At 36.7% G+C, this 19,112-nt stretch overlaps 2 protein-coding genes and 1 long non-coding RNA gene across 3 annotated transcripts; all 3 read left to right on the top strand.

Annotated features, from left to right (window-relative positions):
- Positions 1-2,786: 2,786 nt before the first annotated feature.
- Positions 2,787-9,027, top strand: LOC131955466 (protein SpAN-like). The gene is made up of 9 exons (XM_059319604.1): positions 2,787-2,938; positions 3,056-3,122; positions 4,426-4,531; positions 4,834-4,922; positions 6,291-6,414; positions 7,049-7,177; positions 7,409-7,690; positions 8,586-8,789; positions 9,023-9,027. Exons 1-9 carry the CDS (start codon positions 2,787-2,789, stop codon positions 9,025-9,027), a joined length of 1,158 nt encoding a protein of 385 aa, XP_059175587.1.
- A 1,912-nt stretch (positions 9,028-10,939) lies between these two features.
- LOC131955469 (uncharacterized) lies at positions 10,940-12,375 on the top strand. Its single transcript, XR_009388859.1, has 3 exons — positions 10,940-11,039; positions 11,304-11,428; positions 12,251-12,375. It is a non-coding gene; the product is annotated as an uncharacterized LOC131955469 (long non-coding RNA).
- A 1-nt stretch (position 12,376) lies between these two features.
- Positions 12,377-17,794, top strand: LOC131955465 (uncharacterized). The gene is made up of 7 exons (XM_059319603.1): positions 12,377-12,380; positions 14,372-14,500; positions 15,077-15,247; positions 15,666-15,797; positions 16,462-16,644; positions 17,449-17,548; positions 17,680-17,794. Exons 1-7 carry the CDS (start codon positions 12,377-12,379, stop codon positions 17,792-17,794), a joined length of 834 nt encoding a protein of 277 aa, XP_059175586.1.
- Positions 17,795-19,112: the final 1,318 nt, after the last annotated feature.

Here is a 19,112-nt window from a genome sequence, read left to right as displayed (position 1 = left end):
ACGTGTACGTGTGTGTATGCCTAAGATGTTTATACGTTGCAGCACTTTTACATCTTCATAAACTCGACTATTGAACTCGTCAAGTGAGAGATGAGTATGGGGTGGGGGCTGTATTATTGAGAATACTTTCTAAAGCCTTTAAATATCATTACATTCTTTAAACAATACATACCTAGCAAAATAATAAAATAATCAGGTTTATCCTATTCCCCTATGACTCGATAAGCCGTTTTCTTTTTAAAAACCTGTTCGTTGACCGACCGCATAAAATATTCAAAAACAAGTACGATATGTATAACCTCCAAAGCACAACCCCAGCTTAAATGATATAATATGTATGTAACATAACGTTAAATTTGTTTTGTTTCATAATGTGAAAGATTCTGTAAAGTACAGCTAACTTTGTTGCTGTAATATTTTTACCTCACTCTGTCTCAGACTCAACTGAAATGGATCATTTTACCAGCATTGACCAGCTTAAATTCTAAACATAATTTTTTTTAAATAAAAAAACATTACGGTAACATAATCTCTCTGTGTTGAAACTAATTTATATCAGATTAACTAAGATATTTTACGCAGGATGATAAGCTGATTATGATTTTTTATAACCCGCATGGATCAATCCCACATGTTATGCAAGTCTGTCATGGGGATTTACTTCATCTGGACAACATAGAGATTAACTTCACACAAACACACAAACACACACACACACACACACACACACACACACACACATATATATATATATATATATATATATATATATATATATATATATATATATATATATATATATATATATATTGTTTTACTGATGCATGTAACAGGCTGACCATTGTCAGGGGGGGGGGGGGTTAGTGGGGGGTCATAACCTCCCCATAGACCCCTCGGTATATATATAAAGTATGAGGGGGGGGGGGGTGTAAATCGAAAGTTTGAGGGGGGGGGGGGGGGGGGTTAAAATCGAAAGTTTGTCCCCGGGTAAAAATGTGAACCCCACCCCCCGCCATGAGACGATCCTGGCTACGCTACTATGTGAACCTGTTTTACTGATACGTGTATTCCTACTATACAGCTGATTTAATTGACGTTGTTAACACTGTCTACTATTTACTGGCGTGTCGATTCAGGTCAATTAAAATGAGCTGACAAACATGCTCTTATAATTCTTGTAAAATAATTTGCTATTTTGATATACTGAGATTCAAGTTAAAGAAATATCTCTAGCATTTTTTGTCCATTAATTTCTATGTTAACTAGTTTTATTTACAATACGGTTAGAAAGAAGCTTATAATTTACAAATGAACTAGCCGTATTTGCGATTGTCACACCAACTCACAGTATCACATGGATTAGATGTATTTTTAATTTTAATAAAACTTTCAATTTACAGAGTACCCTTGGGGGAAACAACAATGTCGCGGTCGTTAGGAGACAAATTAGCAGGTTTGTATAGGTGACAGTGTCACTGTCACATGTGGAGGTGATTAAAGGCGATAATGTCACGTTTGTACGTCATTAAAGGTGACAGTGTCACGTTTGTAGGTCATTACAGATGATAGTGTCACGTGTGTAGGTCATTAACGGGTACAGTGTCACATTTGTAGGTCATTAAAGTGTCAGATTTGTAAGTAATTAGAGGAGACAGTGCCACGTTTGTAGGTGATTACTGGTGACAGTGTCACGTTTGTAGGTCATTAAAGATGACAGTGCCACGTTTGTAAATGATTAGAGTAAATAAAGAGCGAAATTATGATGAACTAAGGTGGGAATGTACGATAAAATTGAGAAGTAAAACTGGATGAAACTAATGGAGGATGGTAAGATTAAAATAAATAAGATGTGTTTAATGAAATTGATAGAGCGTGGTATGATGAAAGTATTAAAAGATATGTATGAGGAAGTAAGGTTAGAGGGGGCGGGATGAAATGGACGGTATGACGAACTATACTGTGTCTGAGATGGTCTTTACGTTATGTACATATGAATCATGTGGTCGGGTGATATGGGTAATGTCGGATAAAGAAGTAACGGGGGGAGGGGTGTTGCTTTGTGAATAAGATTACTTAATACGTTTTACAAACTGGTTTACCTTGTCAATAAAGTGGCTAAGAATAGAGTGATATAAAAATATTTTGGACGTTTTCATCGTCGGGCCAGACATGCTTATATCAAACGTTAACACCATTATCATGCTATATCAACCATGGACCTCACTGATAATGGTTATATTAAACTTTGACCCAAACTAATTTTTTGAGAGTAGATCTAATGGGCCACACATGGTCGAGTGGGTAGAGCACGGGCATCGGAAAAAGAGGGCCACGTTTAACGAGAGTTCTAGAACGTGGCCACATGTTATCCCTTACGTCATCGACCCTTCTTACACTGGTAAGTTATTTTTTTCGTTGACAGATTGACAGATAAATAGACCAGACCAGACAGACAGGCAGACAGACAGACACAGACAGAGAGATAGACAGACCAGACCAGACCAGACCAGACGGACAGACACACAGACAGACAGACACACGGACAGACAGACAGACACACGGACAGACAGACAGACATATACAGACATACAGACAGACACACGTAGACACAGACAGACCAGACAGACAGACATGCATACAGACACACAGACATACACACTGACAGACCAGACAGACAGACATGCATACAGACACACAGACATACACACTGACAGACAGACATACAGACAGATGTATAACTATCCGTGTAAAACAAGGAGGCATTGATCTTGTATCAAGGTGACCAGATGACATTGAGACTGGTGATGGATCACATCTCCAGCCGATTGTGCATCACCTTCAGTGACGTCACCCAAACCTTCGACCGAAAAGACCCCAAATGGTTCACCAGCAACGGGTTCGAAACCAACTCGTACATGAACATTAAAACGACCAACGAGTAAGGCTATGCATGTTCACAAAACAACTGTACCCCTAAGCCATATTTACTAAATAAATTCCTTGTCCCAACATTATTCTTAATAATCCTAATCGTAAACATAACATTTGTATCCAGGTGTGCATCAGCTATCGGACAGGGAACAGTTCCAGCACCTGTAAAAGTAACCCCATGTAATGGTTTTGTAAGTTTAACTGCCGACTCTGGCTAATTGTATGTTTAGCAGGTGTGTTAAACCTTATTTTGTCAAGGGCTGACAAGCATGTATGTTCAACTGTCACATAGTTAATTTCATGTCTATTGGCTACTGGTGTTAAATTTGGGATTACATTTCAGATATAAATTGTTAACGTTTAGATTACGTGTTGGTTAATGGATAATCATTTACACTCATGCGCCCTACCTTATGTCGATACTTTCTGTATATCCATGCATTACTGCAGTTTGAAAATTGAAAATGCACTGTAATGAGGACAGAACAATGGCACACAAAAAAATTAAACTTTATTTTTAATTTTTGTATAATAAAATTTAATTTCACAATCTAAAATCTGCAAAGGAGTTAAGGGGAGAGAGCAATAGAAAGGGAAATAACACATCCCTCATTACACATCCTCGGAACCAGCTTGACACCATTTTCGTAGACAGAACTAAAACACACAACATATTACCTCAAACACCAACCCCCAGCACGACCCGAAACCAACACGACACCATAAAACATAAAAGAAAAGACTCCTCTTTCTTCTTCTTCGTTCTTAATTTTAGTGTTGGAAGGTATCCCCTCCCGCAGAATTAAGTCAGTATACGTGTCATCTGGTTATGCCCCATCGAGGCCATTGACTCCGATTTCAGCCTGCTTTTCTTTTTGGATTTGTTTCCATAGCTTTTGTCCAACCAAGAACAAACTACAAGACAGCGGTTGTTTAATTTTGGAGTTAACTCTCCTAGAAGAGTGGATGTCCCTATTTGATTCTTGCGATTTTCTGGGTAGATGTAGAAGAGTTCATGTTTCTTGACCTTGTCATATGAAAAGATGGTGTGGTCAGCGCTAGACTCAGCTGCCTTTACTCTCCCCAACAAAAGTAAGGTACAATATGTAGGCCATTAACCTCCTTTTATTGTATACAATATGTAGGCCATCAACCACCTTTAATTGTATACAATATGTAGGCCATTAACCTCCTTTTATTGTATACAATATGTAGGCCATTAACCTCCTTTTATTGTATACAATATGTAGGCCATCAACCACCTTTAATTGTATACAATATGTAGGCCATCAACCACCTTTTATTGTATACAATATGTAGGCCACTAACCACCTTTTATTGTATACAATATGTAGGCCACTAACCACCTTTTATTGTATACAATATGTAGGCCACTAACCACCTTCTATTGTATACAATATGCAGGCCACTAACCTCCTTTTATTGTATACTATATGTAGGCCATTAACCACCTTTTATTGTATACACTAACAGGTCATTAACTTGCACGAAATGTTTCACGCTATTGGCGCCATCCACACCCAACAATCACCCATCAGAGATCGCTACTTGGACGTCCACCATTCTCTGGTCAGGCCGGGTGAGTCCTTGTTTACTTTTGGTTTTGAAAATTTAACAAACTTACCACGGAAGTTTCAAGTTTGATCAGAGAAGGAGTGTGTTTTTAATTAAACTTATGATGGTGGACTTGATTTTTGAGAAACTATAACCAACACTTTGGCCTATAACGCGACATTTACTTTTATCTTGGTATCGTAGCAACAAGCGCAGTAACTTCAATCTTAACCGCAAACAAAATAAATTTTCTGTTTTTATTATATTATGCTTTCCATTACAATTACAATTAGTATTTTAATTTTCTATTATTAATACGCATTGCAGAATATGCTAGCACTTACATAAAAGACACCAGAGAGACACTAGTGGCCGAATACTTTGATCCTTTTTCCGCTATGATGTACCTAGACAGGGTAACATGTCATTTATTTACATTTCTGATATGTGCAAAAATTTAAGAACACAGAACAAGTTATCTTTATTCTACTAAAACTCTCTATTGTTTACAAGTTTGTGTATTTGTTTCCTGTAATATGTGTAAAATGTTAAAATACATACGAACGTAAAAACATTGTTGTGTTTAATATAAGATAATAGACACCTTCTTTTTAAGACGTTAATAACATTAATATCTTTTTGGGATGTATAAAGGCACATTAAGCTGCACACCCCATGAAATTAGTCTAAACTTTTTCCGAAGGGAAACTGGGTCGTCTAGTTTAATTTAAAAGGATAATTAATAAGACGGCTTTGTTGTCATAACTTAACAAATTTAATACATTCTCAAATTACTCTGAGTATGTATAATCTACTTATAATTTTCTTAAATTATTTTACCTGACGCTAAGCACGCGAATTAGAATAACAAAGAAAACGAGTTCGAAAACATGATCACCTGTAACTTTAGCCACCTGTAAATTTTGTCACCTGTAACTTTTGTCACCTATACATTGTGTCACCTGTAACTTTTGACACCTGTAACTTTTGTCACCTGTAACTTTTGTCACCTGTAACTTTTGTCACCTGTAACTTTTGTCACCTGTAACTTTTATCACATGTAACTTTTGTCACCTGTAACTTTTGTCACCTGTAACTTTTGTCACCTGTAACTTTTGTCACCCGTAACTTTTGTCACCCGTAACTTTTGTCACCTGTAACTTTTGTCACCTGTAACTTTTGTCACCTGTAACTTTTGTCACCCGTAACTTTTGTCACCTGTAACTTTTGTCACCTGTAACTTTTGTCACCTATACATTGTGTCACCCGTAACTTTTGTCACCTGTAACTTTTGTCACCTGTAAATTTTGTTACCTGTAACTTTTGTCACATGTAACTTTTATCACCAGTAACGTTTACCTTCTGTAACTTTTACTACCCGTAACTTTTGAAAACCTATACATTTTGACACCCGTCACTAATGGGACGGAGTGTTCTAGCGGTAGAGAGCTGGACTGCTAACCCGTTAGTCTCGAGTTCGAATCCGAGTTCAAGTCAGTAGACCGTCCCTGAGTCCATCCAACTCTGATGGGTACCTAACTCCTGTTAGGGAAAGTAAAGGCGGCTGGGCATAGTGCTGACCACACTATCTCTTCATATGCCGAGGTCACAGAAACAAGTTGCCCCACAGACCGTCAGGTTTGAAAGGGAAACTTTTTTTTTCACTAATGACACTTTGAACACTTTTTGCCTGTAACGTTTTAAACATGTACCTTTGCTATCTGTATCTATTGACATGTTCCACTTTTGACACCTGTAATTATTGTCACCTATTTGACTAACAGACCTGGCACCTTACTGGTCAGGAGACCTACACGCCAATCAGAGATGATTTATTCCATACGGCACCGAGCTTCTCTGAAGAACACGTGCTGTTCAACGAATTAAATAAAATATACAGGTGTAACGGTGAGTCACATATACAGGTGTAATGGTGTCACATATACAGGTGTAATGGTGAGTCACACATCCAGGTGTAACGTTGAGTCATATATACAGGTGAGCTAAACATACAAGTTTATAAAACACATTTACTTAGGTAACATTGAAAGCGTATTTTCAGCACATAATTTTATTGATAGTTTGTCTGATACATTATATGCTGTGTTATATTTTATTGAGAATATTGAATATATTCTGTCCGTGAGATATAATCTTGTTAAATATATTTTTCTGTGAGATATAATCTAGTAAAATATATTTAGTCCGGGAGATATAATCTAGCTAAAGATATTTTATCAGTGAGATACATTCTAGTGTATATATTTTGTCTGTGCGATAGAATATAAATTAAAAATATTTTGGTCCGTGAGTTCTATTTTTGTTCGTGATGGTCAATGAAATATTTTCTTGAGATCTTTTTTTCAACACGTTTCGTCCAAGTGATATCTTGTTGTGTCACCATTTAGTAAAATAGGCCTGAACAAACATCGCCGTTACGCCTAAGACTAACCGATAACCATAACACACCATGTAACTAAGAAATATGGAACAACAAATTATAACAATTCATTCGTTAATCTACCCCCCTCCCCACCCCCAGAACTCTTCTGCAACAACGACCAGACGGACTGTGGCCCAGGCTACCACACGTTGATCAATGGACGGTGTCGCTGTGTCTGTCCGGATGAGTTGGATTACAACACCAATTATAGGACACACATTGATGGACGTGAGTGTGTCTTTATTTAAAAACTAACAATTTCTAGAGAAATTCTAGAAGTTCGTGATTTAGATTTATATTCTACATGATATACTTAAATATATTTGTAAGTATATATATATATATATATATATATATATATATATATATATATATATATATATATATATATATATATATATATATATATATATATATATATATATATATATATATATATATATATATTCTATTGTTAAGCGTCGAAGAACATCTCCTGGCCTGACACCCAAATAATTCTGTACGGAACAAAACGTTGCCCCACTGGATTTGAACCCAATCCTTCCAGTCTACCCCTCTCTGGAAGACACACGACGACTCTGGAACCTATGCCAGAACCATACAAAATAAAAGACACAACTATAACCATTCTCCTGTGCAAAAAATCCACGCCAGTCAAGAAGTCAGATGTGAACTGGAGTTCTTGGCCAAGGGGAGGCGAATTATGTTTTGTCAAGCCTAGGGGACAAGACTGTGGGGGAGGTAACTTGTTTTGTTGTGGGAATGGTGGATTTGTTTATGCTTTCTTATTTCAATTTATTTTCTCGTATTAGAATACGAGTGTGTGTTTTACTATTTAATCGTGATATGCAACACGTTAAAATACGGTATTTTTACATTTAATTAGGGGTATGATTTCGTCCCCTAAACCCATCTAAAAGGTGTGTGTGTGTGTGTGTAAAAGTAGTGTTTACACAGACAAACCCAACTGACTTAGCGCAGAAAAATAACTACGATTTAGCATAGGCAATCATAATTTATTTATTTTTAATTAAAAAAATTAAGTCTCAAAAACCTTAACCCTTTTAGACACAGAAAAGCCTAACAGATTCAGTATTGTAAACTAAATCGGATCAAGTAACCCTAAGTTATTGAGCCACAATATTTAAACAGTGTATGGCACGGGCAAGCAACTTTATTCTTTTATGGTCGTCAATCCTTATGTCATTCACGTGAGGTCGCATACAACAGGCCAGTTGAGAAACATACACCATCTATATATATAATTCTCTACATAGACACCACGAGGCAGCAAGCCGCCCCCTCTGGTGAGCTGATGTTCATGCCCAATGTTTACAATCGCAGAGCCGGGTCGAATTAGTAACGGCAATCAAGGGCAGATAATTTAGTTTTTAAACGATTTGAAACTAAGGGGAGGTATCTAAGGGGAGGCTGCTTTCCGGGAGGGAGGGGGTGAGTGGGGGGATAATCGTCCTATATGACCTACTGATAGTGTTTTAAAGCAAATATTTTCAGTCGCAGCATTGGTAGTGTCAAATTCACAAATGACGAATAACTGAAAGTAGAAAATAAAACAACTAAATAGCGGCGTATGCTAATCGCGGGTCGGCCCGTACATTGTATTGATATTTTTCAGTGTTTCTTAACGGGGCTCTCGAGTTTGAGACAACAGAAGAAAGTCATCCAGTAGGTGACATCGGCAACATCACCATCAACGGCAACATCGTCAGGATCAACTACTGCTGCAAGGATCGGGAACATTACGGCCTGATCACAGACCTGCCCAACTCAGAACCTTTTAGGCTGGTGGCTCAGTTTGGGGAATGTCCCGTTGTTAAAGGTAAGTACTTAAAATAAAACTTCATGTCAACGGAGTTTGGTAGTTTCCGTTTGGAAAATCTTACACCTTTTCGATAAGCTTATTCTAATCTCTGGTATGCCCCTTTTTTCGAATAATCTATCCGTTTTTTTTATCCCCTAACTAATCTATTAGCCTAATTATCTATATTCCCTCGCTTTTTTAAAGAAATTTAGCCAAATACCTTTTATTCTCACGCGTTTTGATTAATTTAGCATAATTCCTTACAGAGGCGTAGCGATGGGGGGGGGGGGGGTGACACCCAGGCAAAAAACAGTAAAATTTATAGAGAAAAATGATACTTCCACTTAATTAAGTGATTAATTCGAATGTTAAATAGTGTTTTAAGAGGTGCAAATCGAAAGTTTGAGGGGGGGGGGGGGTGCAAATCAAAAGATTGACGGGGAGGGGTGCAAACAGAAAGTTTGAGGGGCTGGGGTGCAAATCGAAAGTTTGAAAGGGGGGAGTGCAATTCGAAAATTGAAAGTTTTTCCCCGGAAAGGGTCGCTACGCCTCTGAGGGGTGATATTATTAAGTGCCGCACCGGGTGACACCCGACCTCGCTACGCCACTGATTCCTTGTATTCCCTAATTATTCAATTAGTTTAGCATAATTCCTTATAGGCCTATTCCCTAACCATTCCATAAGTTTAGCGTAATTATTTTGTATTCCTTAATTATTCCAATACTTTAGCATAATTCCTTTTTGACTTATATAGCCGGATTACCTAATTCACTTCTATCACACAGGAATGAAAAGCACCTATTCAATGCTGACTTTTTTCACACATCATTCTTTGAAGACTGGTGATAAAAATCCTCTCAGTTTTTTCAACCACCATTTCTTTCACCATTTCGTGTGCCACTACCAGCCCCCCATCTACGGTAAGATAATTTTCTACATTATTTGTACAAGTATCAACATTCTTTATAACGTGAGATATAATTAATTCATCATTATCTGTAAGCATATCAACCTACTTTATAGCGTAAAATATAATTAATTCTTCATTACACATACAACAAAAAAAAAAACGTACAGTAGGTGTTCCATAACACTTGTTCATTAATTTAATTGTCTCCTACCTAGGCTGCAGCCAATTCGTCACTCTAAACAGCACCAAAAGGTCAGTGACCATCACCACACCTGGGTTCGAATCCAAGAGAGAGCCAGACAGACGGTGTTTTTACAGTTTCCGTGTAAGGCTTTGTTCAGCACTCATTGTAGCTTTTTATAATTTCCGTTATTCGACTGGGTTCGAGGTTCCACTTTTATAAATGTGTCATTTCACTTTGAAATTTTGTCCATTGTTTCGTTGAAACTAGAACTGTGGCTAATGCATCACATAAAATGAGTTCAATGCTTTGAATGTAGAACGCCCAGTGTTATATTCAAGTTTTCGAAATGTCTGGCATAATTCTTCCAATCAAACATGTGCTGGCTAATCTAATTTCCCTCACTACACGTAATATTGATTCATTACGAAATCAGTTTTTTTTTAAATAGCAAAGGATAATTTTAACAGCGCGTCCTTTGACTATTGTAAAAATTATATTCTGTACTCACTATGTGTATAAATTATCACCGTTATGTACCCTCTCTGTGTATAAATTATCACCGTTATGTAGGCCTACCCACTATGTGTATAAATTATCACCGTTATGTAGGCCTACCCACTATGTGTATAAATTATCACCGTTATGTAGGCCTACCCACTATGTGTATAAATTATCACCGTTATGTACCCTCTCTGTGTATAAATTATCACCGTTATGTAGGCCTACCCACTATGTGTATAAATTATCACCGTTATGTGCTCACTATGTGTATAAATTATCACCGTTATGTACTCACTATGTGTATACATTATCACCGTTATGTACTCACTATGTGTATAAATTATCACCGTTATGTACCCACTAAGTGTATAAATTATCACCGTTATGTACTCACTAAGTGTATAAATTATCACCGTTATGTACCCACTATGTGTATAAATTATCACCGTTATGTACTCACTATGTGTATAAATTATCACCGTTATGTACCCACTAAGTGTATACATTATCACCGTTATGTGCTCACTATGTGTATACATTATCACCGTTATGTACCCACTGAGAACAGGTACCTGCTGGTTCCAGATTGAGGTTGACCTTGAACACGTTTGACCCACACGTCAAGGACGATTTTCTCATCAAGCGTTTCCATAAGTGGCAGGAGTCCGTACGGTAAGTCTCTGTGACGTCATAGTAGGTCCTGGTCCTGTTAATATATTTGACGCCAAGGTTAGGACACTGTACTCTTAGTTTGTGTAACGTCATGGTAGGAGCCGGTCCTGTAATTTTGTTTTAGTTTGTAGTCATGTATTGAGCAAACATCGTAAGTCAGTGTATCCAAAATATGAACGCTTGAACGCTCAACCAGAGAGAAAAAAAAACACTGTTTTAGTCTTGAAAACGTGTGGGAAGAAAAAATAAATGTTTTTATTTCAGAATAAGCGAAGACTTTAAACCATATCAGCTGGTGAGTGAGGGAGACTACTTGTCTGTACAATACTGGGCTTCATGGGAGACAACCACAAACAAGGGAATTAACTTTACAGTGGATGTTGTTCTAGGTGAGGGGAATACGATTGTTTCTAGCTTACAATATGATGAATTGTTTCTATATATTATAATACATATTTTAATTAGAATATAATAAAACAGTAATTTTGTAAATTTGAAATATACGATATATACAACCTACTTATAATGCTAAAACACAAATATCTTGTAATGCGAGCACGTAAGTGTATTCTTTATAAAAATATGTACTAATAAAATAATATATTACAAAAATAATATTAAAAATAAAAGATTAAAAGTAAATGTTTTTATAATAACAAAGCTATAATAGCAATATAAATGACAAAATAATAATGAATTTCTGTGGCTATTATAGTAGAATAAGTAAAGATGTATGACTCAGGGGAAAAGTAAAGTTAATGAAAAAAAGAATACGTCTCGTATTTACATTTAATTTTTTTTTTATTTTCAACTGGAATTCTGTGATAAGTAGTGCTGGGAATTATCATGGAAGATCATTTATAACTAAGGAAGGGATGGAGTATATGTTGCCGGTTTAGTGAAAGTATTATAGCTAGTGTAGTTTGAATAATTAAATGTATCAACTCATTTACTAATTTTAATTGTAATATATATTCATAGTTTTTATATTTTTGTCCTAAACACATTTTTTTAAAAGTTCTGTTTTCAGAAATGTTATTATGCATAATTTGTTTATATAATTAAAAAAACAGATTAAAATTTCTAAATTTGTTATAACATTTTTTTACAGTAAATGAAATTTAATATATATATATATATATATATATATATATATATATATATATATATATATATATATATATATATATATATTCCCATTTCTCTCCCAGCTAAAGAGATGTGTTACGATGTGGCGACAAAAGGGGCAGACTACTACGGTGAGAAATCTGTTACAGAAACTTTCGAGCCTTGCGTCCCTTGGGAGAAAGCCACATCTTGTGATGACTTCCCCTTTAATGGGTAAATTTGGATTGACTTACATTAGTAACTTATATTTCAAGAGAAGATGCTTTACTAAACTATAACCATTACTCTAGCCTCAGATTGATTGTAAACATGATAAACTTTATCACATTATTTGCTATTGTTCTACTCTTCAAAAGTGGCACCTTGCCAGCACTCACCCACGCTTTACCACTGAATATATTTATAGAATGATTGTCAGACGGCGGATGTTTTACAACAGATTACGAGTCAAAACTTCATAATTTAAAAAATAATTGCGATTGGAATGCGTTGTCAAATAGTAGAGCTTACAACTACTGACTTAAATGTCTCATGTTCGAGTTGAAGGATAGTCCACACAGCTCCAATGGGTACCTGACATACATTTTGGAAACAAATTCGGTTGGGCATAGTGCTGATCACTCTATCTCACTTGAAGTCTAGGGTCAGTGAAAAAAAGATATACTCCACCTAATACGCCCTATGTGTATTGGGCCCAAACGGGAAATGATGATGTTTATTGGATATGATTCACAGCAAACATTTTAAAACAAAGTATCCAGAGACAGAATATAAAATTTTGCTAAATTTCTCTACTTTACACATAATTTTTTTTTTGGGAAACTTGCACTGCTAATGAATGTTACTCTAAATTTAGAAGCCATTTAGGGATCAGCGTGGTCGAGTCGGTAAAGCTCATGGTTGCTAAACCGAAAAGTTTCGAGTTCGAACGTTAGCTGGGGACAGCCGCTCTTCTAGGAGAGACAACTCCGAAATCAAACAACTGCTGCCTTGTAGTTTGTTCTTGGTTGGACGAAGGCTATGGAAGCAAATCCAAACAGAAAAGCAGGCTGAAATCGGAGTCAATGTCCTCAATGGCGCATAACAAGTTGACACGTAATCCTTAATTGTGATGGAAGCATGGTCGAGTCGGCAAAAGCTCATGGTTGATAAATTTAAAAAAAAGTCTCGAGTTCAAACCCTCTGCCAGACAAGGCTCGATCCCTCCCAACACTAAAAATTAAGAACGAAGAAGAAGAAGAAGCCATTTCTCTAATCTAAGGCCAGCACTGTCATTAATCCAGTATAGCCCCATAAAGATGCTGATATCTTTTTATCAGTTAAAGATGATCACGACGTATTTTAGATGACTATGATAAGCTCTTTACACAACATTCTGTCGGTACTTTAGTGGCTTCTATGTGTGGGATGACGCAGGGGGTCACCCCTTCCGCCAATCGTTTTGTATATGACGTGATACAACTTTTGGAATTTGGTGCCACCCATAATCCGGCTTATGTCATCCTCTGCCTAACTTTAAAAAGATATTACATTTACTGCAAAAAGCAGTTTTTCTCATTAAAATTGGTCATAATTTGTTTTGGTGTACAATCTGTGTTCCCCCCCCCCCCCCCCCCCAACTCCCATCGCCCCTCCCTTGTGATTCTGATGAGGAACCTCGAGTCTGTATTGTTATGGTTTAAATAGTGAAGAAATTGTAAAACATAACGCACTTTTTGTTGGTTAAACAATTTACTGTGTGCTATTTCCACATGTTTAATTGCGTTTCCCTCCTTAATAGGATCAACGGGATTTCCCTGTTAGAAAGCGGAAGTAGCTGTAGAAATCCCGGCGGGTCTCTCCTTCAGCCTTGGTGTTATACTTATGTCAGTGGTGACGTGTGTCATAAACGGTATTGTGACGTCTGCAACATATGTAAGCCACAAAGTTCTGCATGATTATAATAAATATAAATAGATATATAGCTACTTTAAGCTATTGCATTTGAAAAAAAAATATATATTATTCCAAAAACTCTCACTCTCTTTCTATAAATTATATTGGTGTGTGGTGTGTATATATACATTTATACACACATATATACACACTTTTATATTAAATATAAATAAATCTAAATAAATAAATATATATATATATATATATATATATATATATATATATATATATATAAATAAATACATTCATAATACTGAATTACTGTATAGTAACCCCGGTTGACGTACTGAGCAACTGTTCCAAACTGAAGGAAACTATCCCAGATTTTTGCACAAGTGCTGTTGAACGTTTTGGATGTTTTAGCACGTGCGGTTTTTCTACACAGAAATATAAGCCAGGTCAGTTGTTATACTAATAATATGTCCTCTCACATACACCTCAGACACCTAGTGGTCCTAAATACATAACAGATAAGTCATCAAATCAAAATTTCAGCTGTTACGAGCTCATATTATAGGTAAGAAATCACATGACTTTGAAAGAATGCAGCAAATAAGTCTGGGAGAAGTTGGTTGAACAGCACTAAGTTATTTGGGATGTAGATCCACAATGGTGATTTGATAGAAGGAGCCACATGTATTGAATGATGGATGGATCTACTCACATGGATAACTGCATGGGGTCACGTGGATGGATGGATCACGAGACATATTAATTAATTATTACCAATTTTTTAGAGCGTCATTATGGTTCACCAATTCTTTTCATAATCCCAGGCCTACATTTTAGTCGACAGTACTTTCGTCGAGTTTCTTTTTAGATGGTCCCAACATTAGTGGGCTGTTGAGACAATGTCGTTATTTTATTTATTTATTTTTATGGTCGTGTTTTAAGATGTGTATGAGATTTCACACAAAAAAATACTGAAGACAAAATTAACGATAAAGAAAATGATTTTTTTTTATTATTCCTAGCGACCTGCAGCCCACCCAGCCTACCATCTGACGTGTACGCCGCTGGAGGATTGAAGAGTGTGTACAAGGAAGGGGAGGTCATCAACGTCACTTGTACAACTTCCGGTTCTTTAGTCAACATCATCAGATGTACCAAAACTGGATGGTCGGGTCAGGCACGAAACTGTAGCCGTGAGATTTTTTTATAATACAAATATGATTGCTCATTATTGTTGTTGGACTAATTTTTTTTACCAATAAAAACATAATTATTAGTTGAAAAATTTTAATTTTTGTATTTTATTACAACACATAGAGGAGGTGGTTTGAAAATGTTATTGTAATTAAGTTTGTCATTTTCTAGAAGGCAATACATTAAAGTATTGTAAGCTTAAATGCTACTTAAATTAGCTCTTCTATATGTACTTATCAAGAAATCTACTAACAAAATTCATTTCATTTAAATTGTCGCTCTTTTTATCTGCATATAAACATGTCTGATCGCTTACTTGAGATAATCTGCGGCTAAAAATATTGGCACATATAAATAAATTAATACTAAATTAAATTCGCCAACTAAAATAAATGTTTTGACTTGTGTTTCTTTCAGTCGCCACCTCGTGTGAAGATAAAATCCTAAGCTGTCAAAATATTTTGGCCAAATTCCCAGAGTTCTGCATTTCCAAACGTTCTTCTAATTCAGCCTTGACCTACTGTAAGAAAACTTGTGGCGGATGTCCAGGTAGAATTTGACAGCTCATATAAAAACAATCTTAGTCATCAATTTTTTTATGTATAGCATTAAACTTTTATTAGTCGTGTAAGTAAAAAAGTTTCCCTTTCAAACCTGGCGGTCTATGGGGCTAGTGAAGTAGAGTTCACTTGTTTCTGTGACCTCGGCATATGAAGAGATAGTGTGGTCAGCACTATGCCCAGCCGCCTTAACTTTCCCTAACGGGAGTTAGGTACCCATCAGAGTTGGGTGGACTCAGTGACGGTATACTGACTTGAACCCGGATTTGATCTCGAGACCTACGGGTTAGTAGTCCAGCTCTCTACAGCTAGACCACTCCGTCCCATATTAGTCGTGTTAGAATTGATTAAATATTTCAGTTAAAACGACATAATTCTTTGAAAAACAAACTGTTCCTTTCGACTTAAGTTGCAGCTATAAAAGCTAGGGAATGATTTTTTTTTTTCTAGAAAGAATACAAGCTATAACCCTAAATATAAATGATCTGATTAATTCTGCTTTAGCTATTTAACATTAAGGCCGGTCATTAACACATGGTAAATAGTTAAGGATTATTGAGCTGGACTTAATGGCATGAAGGTATGACAGATGACAGTAAAGTCCTACCCCGCCCAAACTGTAATCCTAAAGTGACAATTTTACCCTGTTTCAGGAAAAACCCAGTGCAAAGATCCTGTAGGAAAAAAATATTCCCGGACGTCCAAAGCAGAAGTTATTTCCCCTGGTCATGTCATGACCTTTAAGTGTCAGAATGATTCCTATCACGTCAGCGGTGACCTGCAGAGGGCGTGTTCCGTTTCCGGTGCGCTGCTGGGGTCAGAACCTGTTTGTCAGAGTGAGTAAACTTGATTCCAACTTGATAAAATATGATGTTGACTAAAAAACCTGAAGTTGTGAAAGTTACATTACTGAAGACACAGAGAACTGCGATAGAACGTTCTATGTAGACAAGAAGTCAAGTTGATGCTTTAGCTATAAATAAAATATGAAAGAGAATTAAGTATAGCATTTGATAAGGCTCATTTCATAGAACGTTCGTTATGAAAATTGGGTATGGCATATTTGATATGGCTCACTGCGTAGAACTTCACACGGTGATATAGAGTATTGCTGTTGATATGTACACAAAGTATAAGTTTAAACAATATAATAGACGCATCTGTTATATTATATATAAATATATATCTATATATATAATTCTCTTCTGGGAGCCGTTAGAAAACAAGCTGCAAGCGCGCGCCTTGCAGTCCCCTCTATTCCTCTCTATCGCTACCACCCCCCCCCCCCACCCCCACCCTCCCCTCACATGGTCAGGTGTAGTTCACGCTAAATGTTTAGTTTGGTGACGGCTATTAGGGGCAGATAATTCAGTTTGAAACTATTTTAAACTTAGAGGAGGTAACTAAGAGGAGGCTGCTTTCACGGGGAGGGGGGGGGGGAAGGGGGGTTTAGTGTTTTAAAGCAAATATTTTCAGTGGCAGCAATGTTACTGTCGAATTCACAAATTATGAATTACTGAAAAGTAGAAAAAAACAACCAAATAGCGGCGTATGATACACCGCGGGTCGGCTCGTAAATTTAAATCGTTTAAACATTTGAACATGGGAGCAATCTAATAAAGATAACATTCCCTATACAGGTACACCAACTGCCGTGGACATACAGTTTGAAAAGATCAGAAAACGTCGGGAAGACTTACCAAAGGAAGTGGCCTTTTTGTTGGATGATGTCAATTACAGGTGTGCTAATTGTTGACCGTTAATTAATTATCTTAATCTGTCTCATTTATTTAGAAAGTACAATTTTCTCATCTTCAATTACTTATACCAACCCCCACCCACCCTACACGTCCACCATCATTTCTCCACAGAATCCCATACAACGGTAAAATAACGAAGTGGTACTACTACTGTCAACAAGCTGGCAATATTGACTTCATCGTCTTCAGACCATCAGGGTTACGTTTTCATTCAATCGTTGCATAAAGTATTCACTCGAACATTAATTTCTTAAACAAATATTTTATCTCAAACCAACTAACACATATTTTTGAATATTATTTTTACAAGTCAATCTGCTTAAACTTTAGTTTGTGATGCTGAAGAAAAGTTCATTTGTTTATTACCATGCCATAAGAAGTGATGATGTCATTGGCACTATGTGAAACGTATTTTACTTAAACTAAAATGAGTCAAGTACTCACCAGAGCAGAGTAGACTTATGAACGTCCTACTGCCAATTACCCAACAATCTTTAACTTGATATGATGTGTGTTTTATGTATATTCAAGCAATTTGCTACAAAGGAAGGCAAAACATTGGCTTGGTCTGGGTAATTTAGTATGTGCATAGTTAGGTCAGCATGTGGGTATATGTACAGCTTTTAGACAAAGAGATGTAGCATGTCCATATATGCGTCAGCAAGATATATTGTTAGTGCTATTATTAGACCTTGACCTACGTCTCCAGGTCAGGCTACAACTTTGTCGGCAACAACAGCGTCAAGTGTGAGCCGAAATGGATCAGAACCTTCAATGTTCCTGTGGAGACTCAGATCCAGGTCAAAAAGGTCAGTCCGTGCAGAAAGGTCAGAAATATGACATAATCATTTGTCTTGAGATATTCGTTTTATACCACAGCAGCCAGAGTGAAGTTGGTGTTACAGATATCGTATTAGCACAAGCTGTATATGTTGTCGTTTGGTCAGCCTCCTTGCCTGCGTATCTGTTTGTCTGTTTGTCTGTCTGTCTTGTCAGGTCAGTCTGCAAGTTGCCTGCTTGTCTGTGTCTTCCTCTGCCTGCTAGCCAGCCTGCCAGTTGGTTGATGAATTTGATAATCGGTATCTATTCTTTTAATTTATTTTGTTTAGTGCTTATAACAGCACGTTATTAAAATGGTTTTTCAATACGTACAAAAAGTATACATCTGTTTCTGTCAATAATGTTCATCCTTGATATTAAAAAATAATTATTTCTGTGTATATGAAATAATGACGTGTCAGATTAGACATTTCTCATGAAACAGAACGAAATGACAACCCATAAGGGGTCGGCGTGGTCGAGTCGGTAAAGCTCATGGTTGCTAAACCGAAGAGTCTCGAGTTCGAACCCTCGGGCAGATGAGGCTCGTTAGCTGGGGACAGCCACTCAGTGCTGCCTTGTAGTTTGTTCTTGGTTGGACAAAGGAAAATCCAAAAAGAAAAGCAGGCTGAAATCGGAGTCAATGGCCTCAATGGCGCATAACCAGTTGACACGTAATCCTTAATTGTGATGGAAGCATGGTCGAGTCGGCAAAGCTCACGGTT

This window comes from Physella acuta, unplaced genomic scaffold (assembly GCF_028476545.2).
Source record: "Physella acuta isolate Inbredline_101_S28 unplaced genomic scaffold, ASM2847654v3 ptg001068l, whole genome shotgun sequence".
NCBI classification, from domain to species: domain Eukaryota; kingdom Metazoa; phylum Mollusca; class Gastropoda; family Physidae; genus Physella; species Physella acuta.
The sequence above is the reverse complement of the archived record's forward strand: the minus strand, read 5'-3'. Positions and strand labels throughout refer to the sequence as shown.